This window comes from Rhinoderma darwinii, chromosome 4, assembly GCF_050947455.1.
Source record: "Rhinoderma darwinii isolate aRhiDar2 chromosome 4, aRhiDar2.hap1, whole genome shotgun sequence".
In the NCBI taxonomy this organism is placed as follows: domain Eukaryota; kingdom Metazoa; phylum Chordata; class Amphibia; order Anura; family Rhinodermatidae; genus Rhinoderma; species Rhinoderma darwinii.
The window spans coordinates 397,235,820-397,248,232 of NC_134690.1; the positions used below are offsets into that span (position 1 = coordinate 397,235,820).

Consider the following 12,413-nt stretch of genomic DNA (forward strand, 5'->3'; position numbering starts at 1 on the left):
AAAAGATCTAGGTTAGCGGTCGGCTTACCTGGTATTTCTGTAATTTTGACCACAAAATATTAAATTCTTTGAGTCCCAGTTTGCCGCTTCCATCAGACTAGAACATTGCAGGTTAAAGAAAGAAAAAAATCCAGAAAAACAGAAAATCAGTCGTTTACTAGTCGACTACGCTATGGATTCTGGCAAAACGACGGAACCCTCGCACAATGGAGACAGATGGAAACCATGGGCACCGGATCAGTCACCATTGAAATCAATGGTGATGGAAACAGAAACCTCTGGTTTCGGTTTGTGTCAGTCAGGGTCTCGTTCCTACAGAAAGCACTGACGGAACGGGACCCTGGTGCATATGTGAACGAAGCCTAACATGCACATAGTAAAGAAAACCTAAACCAAAAAGCTTCATACTTCTGTAGCCATGGTGACGCGTCTCTCTGACGTCCTGCAGGCCGGCCTCCTGGGATAACGTTTCATCCCATGTGACACCTCAGCCTGTGATTGGCTGCAGCGGTCACATAGAATGAAACGTCATCCCAGGAGGAAGAAACACAGACGACTGGGTAAGTATAAGATTTTTTTTTTCCCCCCCGAGTTGCGTCTTTTGCGGCGGAAGAGCTGCGATTCCCACCGCAAAAAAAGCAACATCTGCTATTTGTTGTGGGATTTACCTCCCATTGAATTCAATGGAGAAATCCCGCAACAAATAAGCAGCGATTACGCAAATACAATTGACATCAAGCGGAATAAAAAAAAACTGCACCGCAGGTCAATTTCTGAACGTTTTTTCTGCTGATCATTTACGCAGCGTGTGGAGGAGACTTGTTCAAATATCATCCACTCCGCGGATTTCGTTGCGGAAAATCCGCAGCAGGATCCAGTAACAGCAATGTGTGAACTGACCCTAGGGCTATGTTCACACGCTCAACAAAATATGGCTGAAAATACAGGGCTGTTTTTGAGGGAAGACCGCTCCTGATTTTCAGCAGTTTTATTTAAATTAAACAAGCGTTTTTGGCTGTTTCTCTATGGATTCAATGAAAAACGGCTCCAAAACTGGCTCAAGAAGTGGCTGGGTTCACACGACCTATTTTCAGACCTAATGGAGGCGTTTTACGCCTCGAATTACGTCTGAAAAAACGGCTCCAATACGTCGGCGAACATCTGCCCATTCATTTCAATGGGTTTGCCGATGTTCTGTGACGACGACCTGTCATTTTACGCGTCGCTGTCAAAAGATGACACGTAAAATTACAGCCTCGTCAAAAGAAGTCCAGGACACTTCTTGGGACGTTTTTGGAGCCGTTTTCTCATAGACTATTGAAAACCGCTACAAAAACGACCGAAAAAACACAAGTTGCTCAAAAAACGTCTGAAAATCAGGAGCTGTTTTCCCTTGAAAACGGCTCCGTATTTTCAGACGTTTTTGGCTCAGCGTGTGAACATACCCGAATACTCGTGGGCATTAGCCGCCGCCACCGCCTTCCTCTCGCCCTATTAATGAGACGGTGATTATTTCCGCCGGGGGCTTAGAGTTCAGTATTAGAGGATACGTCCAGCAGGTCCACGATGCTCCTACAGGTCTCCAGACTGAAGCCGTCAGATTTGATATCAACCTCTGAACGAGACAAAAAGGAAAAAGAAAACAAATGACAACGATAAAAGTCACATCAACCTGTGGGTCTGGGGGTGGCCGCACAACACCCCCCCCCCCCCCACGCCCGTCATGATGTAGTCACCAGCGCAATGTGCAGCAGTAGAAGAATCTCGTTATGTCCATCAGACTCATTAACATGTGTCAGTTCTCCTCTATAATTCATAGGCAGGAGCTCTGCAGTGTTTCATCTGTTGCCGGGCAACAGGCGCTGCAAGTGCTGGGTGACTACTGGGTGACCGCTGCTGGTTTTTGCCAGTCGGTGGATATAGATAGCAGGACTCCAGCTTTTCTCCAGGAAACCAGGGGATGGCATCAAGAATAAAAGGCAGATGTTGGTAAGAGACGTCCAGGGTCTCAGAGGAACTTACGTTTAGAAATTACTTTCTGCAGAATGTTATAGAGTTCAAATGCTGAAATCTCTGCGTCCTGGGGAGAGAAAACTGCGTATTAGAGTCAATGGACGTGTAAGATTGTGGATCCCAGGGATTATTGTACTTCCTTGTGTGGGGCGATGATAGCAAGAAATCTAATGGTCATATAAAGAGCGCTGGTTACAGAGAAGGATGGCGGATCGGACATTAAGGGGGTACGGGATAATGTATTCCCTGCTGTATATTATAAGATTACAGGACAACGAGGATCTTCTGATGAACACATGTGGGCAGATGCCAAGGGGATTCTAAAGGTTATAATAATAGACAACTTTGTTTAACTTCCTACATCCACCACTAGAGGGAGTTTACTGCATATGAATGTCTACAGTTTCCATTCCAGTTAATACAAGTTGTACAGTCAGCTCCCTCTAGTGGTGGCTGCAGGCAGCTACAATTATAATATTCAACTCTCTGGCAGTGTGAAGAGAAGCAGGGGATTAAAAGCTGTAAGAGCGATCATTAACCCCTTAGTGACCAGCCCATTTTAGGCCTTAATGACCAAGCTATTTTATTCGTTTTTCTATAGTCGCATTCAAAGAGCTATAACGTTTTTATTTTTTCGTCTACATAGCTGTATGAGGACTTGTTTTTTGCGGGATTAGTTGTGCTTTTTAATGGCACCATTTTAGGGTACATATAATTTTTATATTAACTTTTATTAACCTTTTTGGGGGAGGATTATAAAAAAAACCTGAAATTCCGCCATTGTTCTATGCGTTTTTAAATTGACGCCGTTCACTGTGCGACGTAAATAACATGTTTCCTTTATTCTATGGATCGGTACGATTACGGCGATACCACATATGTAGAGGTTTTTTATGTTTTACGACTTTTGCACAATAAAAACCCTTTTGAACTAAAATTATTTGTTTTTGCATCGTCGCTTTCCAAGAGCCGTAACTTTTTTATTTTTCCATCAATGTAGTGATTTTTTGGGCTTGTTTTCTGCGGGACAAGACGTAGTTTTGATTGGTACTGTTTTGGGGTGCATGGGACTTATTGATTCATTTTGATTATGACTTTTTTGGGGGGCAATGGAAAAAAATTGCAATTTCGCCATGTTTTTTTGCGTTTTTTTTTTACGGTGTTGACTTTGCGGTTTAAATTACATATTAACTTTATTAATGGAGTAATTACGGTCGCGGCGATACCATATATGTGTACTTTTTTTTTTTTTTTACACTTTTACTAAATAAAACCACTTTTTATGGAAAAAAAATGGATTTATTTTTTTACTGTACTTTTTATTAATAATCTTTATTTCACTTTGATGACTGATTTTATTAGTCCCACTAGGGGACTTTACTGTGCGATGTTCCGATCGCTGCTATAATGCTCTGGTATACTTCGTATACCAGAGCATTATTGCCTGTCAGTGTAAATCTGACAGGCAATCTGTTAGGACGTGCCTCCGGCGCGTCCTAACAGGAATATGTCCAGGGCAGACCTGGGGGCTTTTATCAAGCCCCCGGCTGCCATGACACCCCATCGGAGACCCGCGATTGCATTCGCGGGCCGCCGATGGGTGACAGAGGGAGCGCATCTCCCTCTGTAAACAAAGTTAAATGCTGCGGTCTCTATTGACGGCGGCATTTAACGGGTTAAACGGCCGCGATCGAAGTAAACTTCGATCGCGGGCGTTGGAGCAGGAGCTCAGCTGTCATCAGACAGCAGAGACCCGTGCAGGACTTAGACTAGGCTGACATGAAAAGGCGTCAGCCTAGCCTAAAGCCCATTAGTGACCGACGTAAAAAGGCGTATTGGTGGTCACTAAGGGGTTAACCCCTTTCCGGCCCTGTGATGTACCATTACATAGTGGGAACTATAAGGTTCCCGCAAACTGACGTAATAGTACTTCATGCCCACGCCATCACGTCCGGCTGTATTATACTGTATAAGAGGGTGAGCGGGTTCAAAGGCCGGCAACCAAAGTAATAAAGGGAATGGGTGGACTACAGTACCCAGGATGATCAAAATTAGGGTTATTCTTTCTAGAGAAAAAAAAAAAGGACGGCTGAGGGGCGACCTAAATATATTATAGAAGCGATCAGGGAAATCACACTTGCAATCCTTAGGGGGGGTTAGAATGAAGTTCAAAATAGGTATTCCCATTGTAAATATCTCCCAGGGTACGGCCCTTTACCGGCAGCGTCCTGGGGAATATCAGAACGCTGGTCGGGTCAGGGGCGTATTGCAGCCAACAGATCTCAACATACGAGCTCGAAATCAAAGAAAATTAGAATACTGATCTGTACGTAAAGCGGATCTGTCCTCGTACTATACTGCCCTACATGCGGGCACACGGCGGCGCGTCCTGACTGCTGGGGTGGGCGCTCCCCTGATGAATATAGCGGACTCACAAATACGAGCGGTTTTTTATTGGGCTCCATCTGATAAACCGCACAGTATTTTGAGTGTCCTATTAGAGCGGACTTGTCCCCATACTAGGCTGCCCATAAATAGGTGACAGATCCGCTATAATATGAACGCATGCACGGCACATGCAAGAAGAGGCAGCGGCTTTATGTTTAATATAAAACACAATTTTTTTAGGGATATGAAATTATAGATCTTTACAGCCCCCTCTGCTGGTCAGAACAGATTCCTGCAGCCCTTAAACTCGCTCTGTCTTGTTCTTCAAGCCTCTGCATTTTGGATCAAATTTTTTTTTTTTTTTTTTAAAGTTACCCATTCTCCTTGCTGAGATGGTAGGGAGCAATGATCCCTGGGAAAAGTATGCAAATAGCTCTCCACCCCGAAGGAAGAAAACTGTCTCTCTATTGCCACCTATTGGCGACAAGTCAATGTCCGACCCTTTTATAGAAACTTGAAACAGGACTCGAGTTAATAGCCGAACCAGAGACACCAATCCCTACTCTGTAGATGCAGCGCTGTGTACAGATGGACGTCTGGCTATAAACCCATCATGTGTCAAGGGTCGGATTTTCAGGATAGTGACCTATAGGTGGCACTAGAGGCGGTTTTCTTCCTTCTGGAGGCGAGTGGTAAACTTTTTGTAATAAACTTCTGTTCTTTGGATGGAGTGAATATTCCTTTGCGCAGAGAGGTTGTACTGGAAAGGTCGTCCACAGAGATCCGTGAACAGGACAGATAACCAAAGCATGGAGGTAGGGAAGCAGCACAGGGAAGAGTGCGGAGAGGCTGTGAACTAGACACAAGGTTAGAGTCATACCTCCGGTGAGATCTAGGATGACGGCAAAATAAATCCAGAATGAGATGGTTAGTAGGAGAATGATAGACTTCAGGAGTCATTATATATTAGTACCGAGACCACACATCAGTGTCAGGAGGTTTCCATAAAAAATAAAGCTTAATCATTGTATAATAAAAAGTTCTGCAACTTTCTGGGTTTCAATTCTTCAACATTTTCAAGATATCTGCTTGCTGTCAGTAAACCGAAACATTCTTGTTTAAATTCAAGGCCGAAAAACCTGTACTGATGTATACTTTGCACAGCTGAAGGTTTGTTACATAGTGTAGACATTAATCTGTGAGCTTGGCTGGACTCCAGACCGATACATTGGAGCAAACATTCAGAACAGGAGAGAGATTTGTGCTGCTGAGGTGCGTAGCTCAGAGGATTACTTTAGACTGGATACAATTGTAACAAAATCTCAGCTGTAAAAACTATATTAGATCTGGGCAGTCTCGGATTATAAAAGTAAAGCAGAGATCTTGTAAATGAGAAAATCAGACAAAAAAAAATATATGTAAAAATGTAGAATTATACAAGAATTTAGTTTTTACATAAATCGAGAAAACTCCTTTAAACTCGGCCCTGCACACAGATCCCCTACTTCTTCCTAACCCAACAAATGTTATCAAGAAGTAGGGGACAGATAGAGGGGAGTATGACTGCAGGACCAGACTACATAGTGTTTATTTGTAGTCTGTAACCACGGAGACACACAGTTCTGCATAGGAGCTGTATACACAAAACAGAAAGCAAAGTTTGTTATTTTAAAAGCATTGGCTGGACGTCGCATTTAGAGCGTCTTCATGTCGGACATAGATCCGTGGTTCACACTGCAGACTACGTCAGATCACAGGGACAACTATATGAGCGCAGTATTCAGTGTTGTGTCATTCGTTCATCCCATCAATGTGGATGCTGCTACAATGTAACCACTCACTCATAGGCTGTGTTCACACAGGGCGGATAAGCTGCGTAAAAGCACGCAGAGTATCCACCCTGTGCGCCGCAGGGAATCCCGGTCAAAAATAAAAAACACACACTGACCCCGGAACGTCCGCTGCGAAAAACTGCAGCACTCAGCCGGCCCGCTAGCAGGTCGGACTCCTGGGAAGACGTCTCATCCCGGGAGTCTGCGCTGGAAGGAGGAACCTTCAGGTTAAGTATGAGGTTTTTTTTTTATCCGAGCTGCGTTTTTTGAGGCGGAATCGCTGTGAACCTGCCGGAAAACCAAAACAGCTAATAATTTGTTGCAGGTTTTTACCTCCACATTTGAATTCAATGGGGAAAACCCACAACAAATAAGCAGCAATTACCCAAATACAAATGACAAAATTCTGCACCGTCAATTTCGGGGTGGTTTCTCCGCTCAGTATTTACACAGCGTGTGAACTGACCCATACAGCTTAAATAACATATTACAATACAAGAACTCACCTCCCCCGCCAGCTGCAGGAAGAGTCTTCTGAAATTGGGATCAATATGATCTTCGTTAAGGTCGGGCTTTAAAAAAAAATTTTTAACAAAAAATGAACCAGACAAGTGAGGATCCGGCTTTATACATTGTGACACGGCAAAAACAAAACAATGCAAAAATTAGAGGTTGACCCATTAGGATAACCCCCTGCCCATATGCCCTATGAGCGTCTCAGTGGTGGGTCCTCCCTTCTATTAGCCAGAGCAGAAATCAGCTACTGGAATGGGCACCATGTAATACCACATTTCTCCTATAGTGGCCACTGCAGAAAAATGTGTAGCCACCTGCAGCTTCCCTCAATTATAACCGAGAATTGCTGGGGGCCTCACCTGGAGGACCAGCGGCGATCAATCGGCCACCATCGGGTCATTATTTAGAGAAGGGGTCATTCAGATGGGACAACCCTTTTTAAAAACACAGATAATTCCTCCCACCAGCTGTAAAGACATTATAAGGGAGGTAAGAGACTGATAGTGTAAGGCTGGTGAGGATTTATTAAGCGTATTCCATCTATGGGATCTGGCAGGTTGGAGATGGCGCCGCTTATATTCATTTAATGTCTACAGCCGTCTGGCCGGTAAATTATTTGTGCAATTTTAGGCTACAGTTAGTAGGGACATTACCTCGTCAATGTTGGCTTCAATCTCATCATCGACAACCCTGAAAACATTGAGAGAAAAATAGTCAATAAACTAACAACACGGCGCCGCCACCCAGCCCAACACGGCGCCGCCACCCAGCCCAACACGGCGCCGCCACCCAGCCCAACACGGCGCCGCCACCCAGCCCAACACGGCGCCGCCACCCAGCCCAACACGGCGCCGCCACCCAGCCCAACACGGCGCCGCCACCCAGCCCAACACGGCGCCGCCACCCAGCCCAACAACAACGTTAGTGTACATGAGGGAAGTGACACAAAGAACACACAGAATTAGGTCACAATATCCTGGCACAAGACACTTACTGAGACTCTGCATTCTTCTCCGAAAAGACACGAAGACAGAAGTCTCCTATTTTGTTAGGCTCAAAAGTGGAAGGGACAATGATATATTCTCCTGGTGGAAGGCGGAATCTGTTGAGGACTTCTCGTAGGTTTATGTAAGTGTCTGACCGTTCTCGAGCCTTGTTCCTCAGGAAGAAGTCTCTGTTCAAGTGAACATTGGTCTGACCCTGCAGCTGTAGGAAGACACAGAGCCATGATAATAGTCAAACAAATGAGCTGCATGTTAATGTGGTAACGTGATATCATGTCCCAAGTGACAACACATCCGACACAGTTTACAAGTGTCTGTAGGGTTTTGCGAATCGGGATTGGCGGGGGCAGGAGAACTATTTAGAGTCACAAATGATCACAAGAATAAATCACGGCCGGAATTTGTGAGCAGAGAAGAGGAAGATAGCTGTAACTTATTTAGGCAAGCAACCCATGGTGACAATTAGAGAGAGGGGTCAGCAGAGTCACCTTGTGACTAGGAGGGGCCAGCAGAGTCAGCTTGTGACTAGCAGGGGCCAGCAGAGTCAGCTTGTGACTAGCAGGGGCCAGCAGAGTCAGCTTGTGACTAGCAGGGGCCAGCAGAGTCACCTTGTGACTAGCAGGGGCCAGCAGAGTCACCTTGTGACTAGCAGGGGCCAGCAGAGTCACCTTGTGACTAGCAGGGGCCAGCAGAGTCACCTTGTGACTAGCAGGGGCCAGCAGAGTCAGCTTGTGACTAGCAGGGTCAGCGGAGTAATCTTATGACTAGAAGGGACAGCAGAGTCCCCTTATCATTAGAGAGGGGTCAGCAGATTCATCTTATTAGAGGGAGGAGACAGCAGTCATTATGTTATCATTAGAGAGAGGGGTCAGCAGAGTCATCTCATTATTAAAGGGAGGAGACAGCAGAGTCCTCTGGCAATTAGAGAGAGAGGTGGCAGCAGAGTCATCTTATGATTAGAGGTGTCAGCAGTCATATCATCATTAGATAGGTAGAGACAACCCCTTAAATGACAGCTATCTATATAAAGCAAGATAGCAACATTAGATTCACAGATAAGGCGGTGTATGTCGCTCCCCTGCCACCTCAAGGGGAAGCGGCTGTTCTCTTCCTGGAGACTGTATTCGCCCTATGGACACTTTTCAGACCATTAACTCCCATGCATTGCAGCTGCTATAAATGTCTATACAGGAAGGAAGTGTCTCCTATACCTTTACCTGTTAATATTGCATCTATACAGTACAGACCTCCTATATTTAGCGGTGAGCAGTAATAGTTACAGCCTTACCTTCTATTATTATGAGTGCCAACTAAGTAAATGATGCTCCGTGTACATACCTGTGGGGGAACCTGTGGACAGAAGAAAACCACATTAAGATACGTTATAAACAAGGTCATACACACAGTACAATGTCTGCATAGATCTTAGGGTATGTTCACACGAGGGCGTCCGTTACGGCTGAAATTACGGGGATGTTTCAGACTGAAAACATCCCCGTAATTTCAGCCGTACCGGCATGTGCAGGCGCTTGAACGCCGCATCCATTACGGACGTAATTAGCGCTGCTATTCATTGGAGTCAATGAATAACGGCTCCAATTACGGCCAAAGAAGTGACAGGTCACTTTTGACGCGGGCGTCTATTTACGTGCCGTCATTTGACAGCGGCGCGTAAATATACGCCTCGTGTAAACAGACAAACGTCTGCCCATTGGTTTCAATGGGCAGATGTTTGTCAGCGCTATTGAGGCGCTATTTTCGGGCGTAATTCGGGGCAAAAACGCCCGATTTACGTCCGTAAATAGGCCGTGTGAACATACCCTAACATACATTTTTAGTTGACATCACCCGCATATGAGGCCACATGTCTACAACAAAGGGGTGGTATGCCTGAATAGGACCGCGTTGCAATACCCAGTACGGCCTTAGGTTGGGAGTTGCACTGTTTTGAGAAAAAGCTGAAGACGCTGTAGCTCCTTTACTGTAGGAATCGATGGGAGTCGGAATGATCGGACCCCCATGGATACGACATTAGAGGGGTCAGCAGAGTCATCTTATGATTAGAGGGGTCAGCAGAGTCATCTTGTTATTATCAAGATGCCATTAAAGCTCCTGGTGGGAATAGCACATATTCAACTTTTTTACGGGATTGTTTTTTTCATTGTAGTTTATTGTACAAAACCATAATTGTTCGTTTTCTTTAGTCCCAGAAGGGACCTTTAAGGATCAGTTCACACAGAGTTTTTCGGTGCGGTTTTTTACTCAAAACCGCGTTGGAATCCGTGGCAAAAAAAAAAAAGTCCGAAATCACTGGAAGGCAGAGGCGTGTTTTTTTCCAGGACTACTTTTGACCACTCGCGGAGGAAAAAAAGCAGAATGTCCTTTCTGGTCACGGTTTCTGCATCTGACTTCTCATTGAAACCACTGGGAGACAGAGAAACCGTAGCGCTCCTTTCTGAGCGTTTTTTGACCGCACTCCTTGCATTAGCTTCAATGGACGCGGGCGAAAAATGCTGCAGTTCAAAATCTGCCTCAAAATTCCTGAAGGAATTCGGAGGCAGATTTTGTTTTCTGCGGTGCAAAAAGCTCAGTGTGAACAGGGCCTAACTCTTAATCTTTTATTTTTAATTGTAATGCATTGGAATATTATGCATTACTGCCTGGGCATAAAAAAAATGTACAAGCATACGTTACAGTATACCTAAGGTATGCTCGAACAGGTATTTCAACTGGACAGTCCTGGGGGCCTTACTTAGGCCACCGAGCCGGGGAAGGAGGGGCCGTAGTGCTGGTTTAGCTCCATTCCAGAGAACGGGACCGTGCTGCAGTTCCCAGTACGGATGACGGCCGGGAGCAGCTGTGCAGGGAAAAACTTTTTCCGTTGATGCAGCACAAAATCAGCGCTGGAGCCCCTTCATGTTCAGGATGTGGGGGGGGGGTTCCAGCTATCGGACCACCACCAGCCAGAAAGTGTTGGCATATATGATATCACTGTCCATGATGGAAATAAACCATTTGAATGGCCACGATTGGAGGTTCCCATGATCCTGCTGGTTACAGCGGTCAATCCCCGTAGATAGAATATGGCGCACCAGGGCGTTAACATGATCAGCGTCACAAATTTGATTGAAGCCGTTCAACGCTTTGGACAATCTCTACTTGCTAGACGGGGTTATTGACAATAAGCTAAACACAAAGTGTCCTCCTGCTGGGACCCCGAGCGATCGGCTGTAATCTGTGGGGAAACCTGGCAGTAAGGCTGGGTTCACACGACCATGTTATGTCCGTAATGGACGGAACGTATTTTGGCCGGAAGACCCGGACCGAACACAGTGCAGGGAGCCGGGCTCCTAGCATCATAGTTATGTACAATGCTTGGAGTCCCTGCCTCTCCGTGGAACTGCTGTCCTGTACTGAAAACATGATTACAGTACAGGACAGTTGTCCCGCACCGAGTCAGGGACTCCTAGCGTCGTACATAACTATGATGCTAGGAGCCCGGCTCCCTGCAGTGCGTTCGGTCCGGGTCTTCCGGCCGAAATACGTTCCGTCCATTACGGACGTAACATGGTCGTGTGAACCCAGCCTAAGTGTTCAATTTACCTGCAGCGCCACCACAGGGGAAATTAAGTATTACACAGTGTCCATTCATATCAATGTGTTGTCTGTGTAATACAGGACAGGACGGGTCCTCCAGAGAGAGAGATGCTCTTTGTAACTGCTCTATAATCTGCCCAAGAAATGAGGACCCTGAACGGGGGGCCCGATATGATCTCAGAAAACCCATTTCCATACACCCCATTAGTGAATTCTAACAATCCCTTTAAATATGACAAGTGACCTGGAAATAGTGCAGAATATTTAGGATTCAGTCATTTTACTTTTCAGAACTTTTCCAGGTTTGAAATTTTTTGGAATTCTTAAACCGGTGTGTATTTTTGGGTTTATGTGCGCGGTCAGACATTTGGACCCCACTGTGTAGGCGTATCCATCTAATATCTAAAGCCAAAATGTTTTATAAAATAACAAAAAAGTTCCCTGCCCGGTATTTTTGCTTCCACTGAAACGAATGGTTTGGTTGAGACCGCTAGAACTCGGTGGACACTCGTCTCGGTGGATGGACCTGCCTCATAGATTCCGAATCCGATGGTGTGCATGTCCTCGCCCATCTTCCTCGCCTTCCTGCGGTTCTTCTGTATCAGGCCTATAATGAAGGTGCAGCCATCCTCCCCGTCATCGGGATCATCGTCGGCCTCGTCCAGCTTTATGAGGTACTGCGGGTTCATCCAGAAAGTGTCTGTAACAGAAGCAATAAAGTATCTGAAAATAATCTGAGTACATGACCCTTATTCCATCCATACACCATAACGTCAATCTTCTGATTACCCTACAACGTGTCCCAATACTCTGTCTGGTACTCACATGAGTGTAGAGGTCATTGCTCCCCACAAATTCAGCACACTCCCCTCCTGAAATACTCTGTGCTGCTGTGGACCCCGCTTCCTCCACTATACAACGCTCAGTCTGTGACCTCCGACTGGTCTCCATTCCTCTCCTCATACAGGCCCGTCACACGCAGCCCTGTCCTTACTAACACCATCACACTAGGACTAATATTAATATAAAGGGTCAGTGCAGCGGTGGACGTCACACCATTATA

General features: G+C 45.6%; 1 protein-coding gene across 1 annotated transcript in view; it reads right to left on the reverse strand.

The window, feature by feature from the left end:
- The window catches only part of LOC142760290 (calpain-2 catalytic subunit-like), a 37,714-nt gene that overhangs the window by 3,550 nt on the left and 21,751 nt on the right, over positions 1-12,413 (reverse strand). Inside the window, exons 10-17 of the mRNA XM_075863407.1 lie at positions 11,881-12,050; positions 9,092-9,103; positions 7,744-7,955; positions 7,403-7,439; positions 6,740-6,805; positions 2,023-2,080; positions 1,551-1,615; positions 29-97 (exon numbers count right to left, since the gene is read on the reverse strand). Coding sequence (XP_075719522.1) covers positions 29-97; positions 1,551-1,615; positions 2,023-2,080; positions 6,740-6,805; positions 7,403-7,439; positions 7,744-7,955; positions 9,092-9,103; positions 11,881-12,050 — 689 coding nt within the window. The remainder of the gene's footprint in view (positions 1-28; positions 98-1,550; positions 1,616-2,022; positions 2,081-6,739; positions 6,806-7,402; positions 7,440-7,743; positions 7,956-9,091; positions 9,104-11,880; positions 12,051-12,413) is intronic.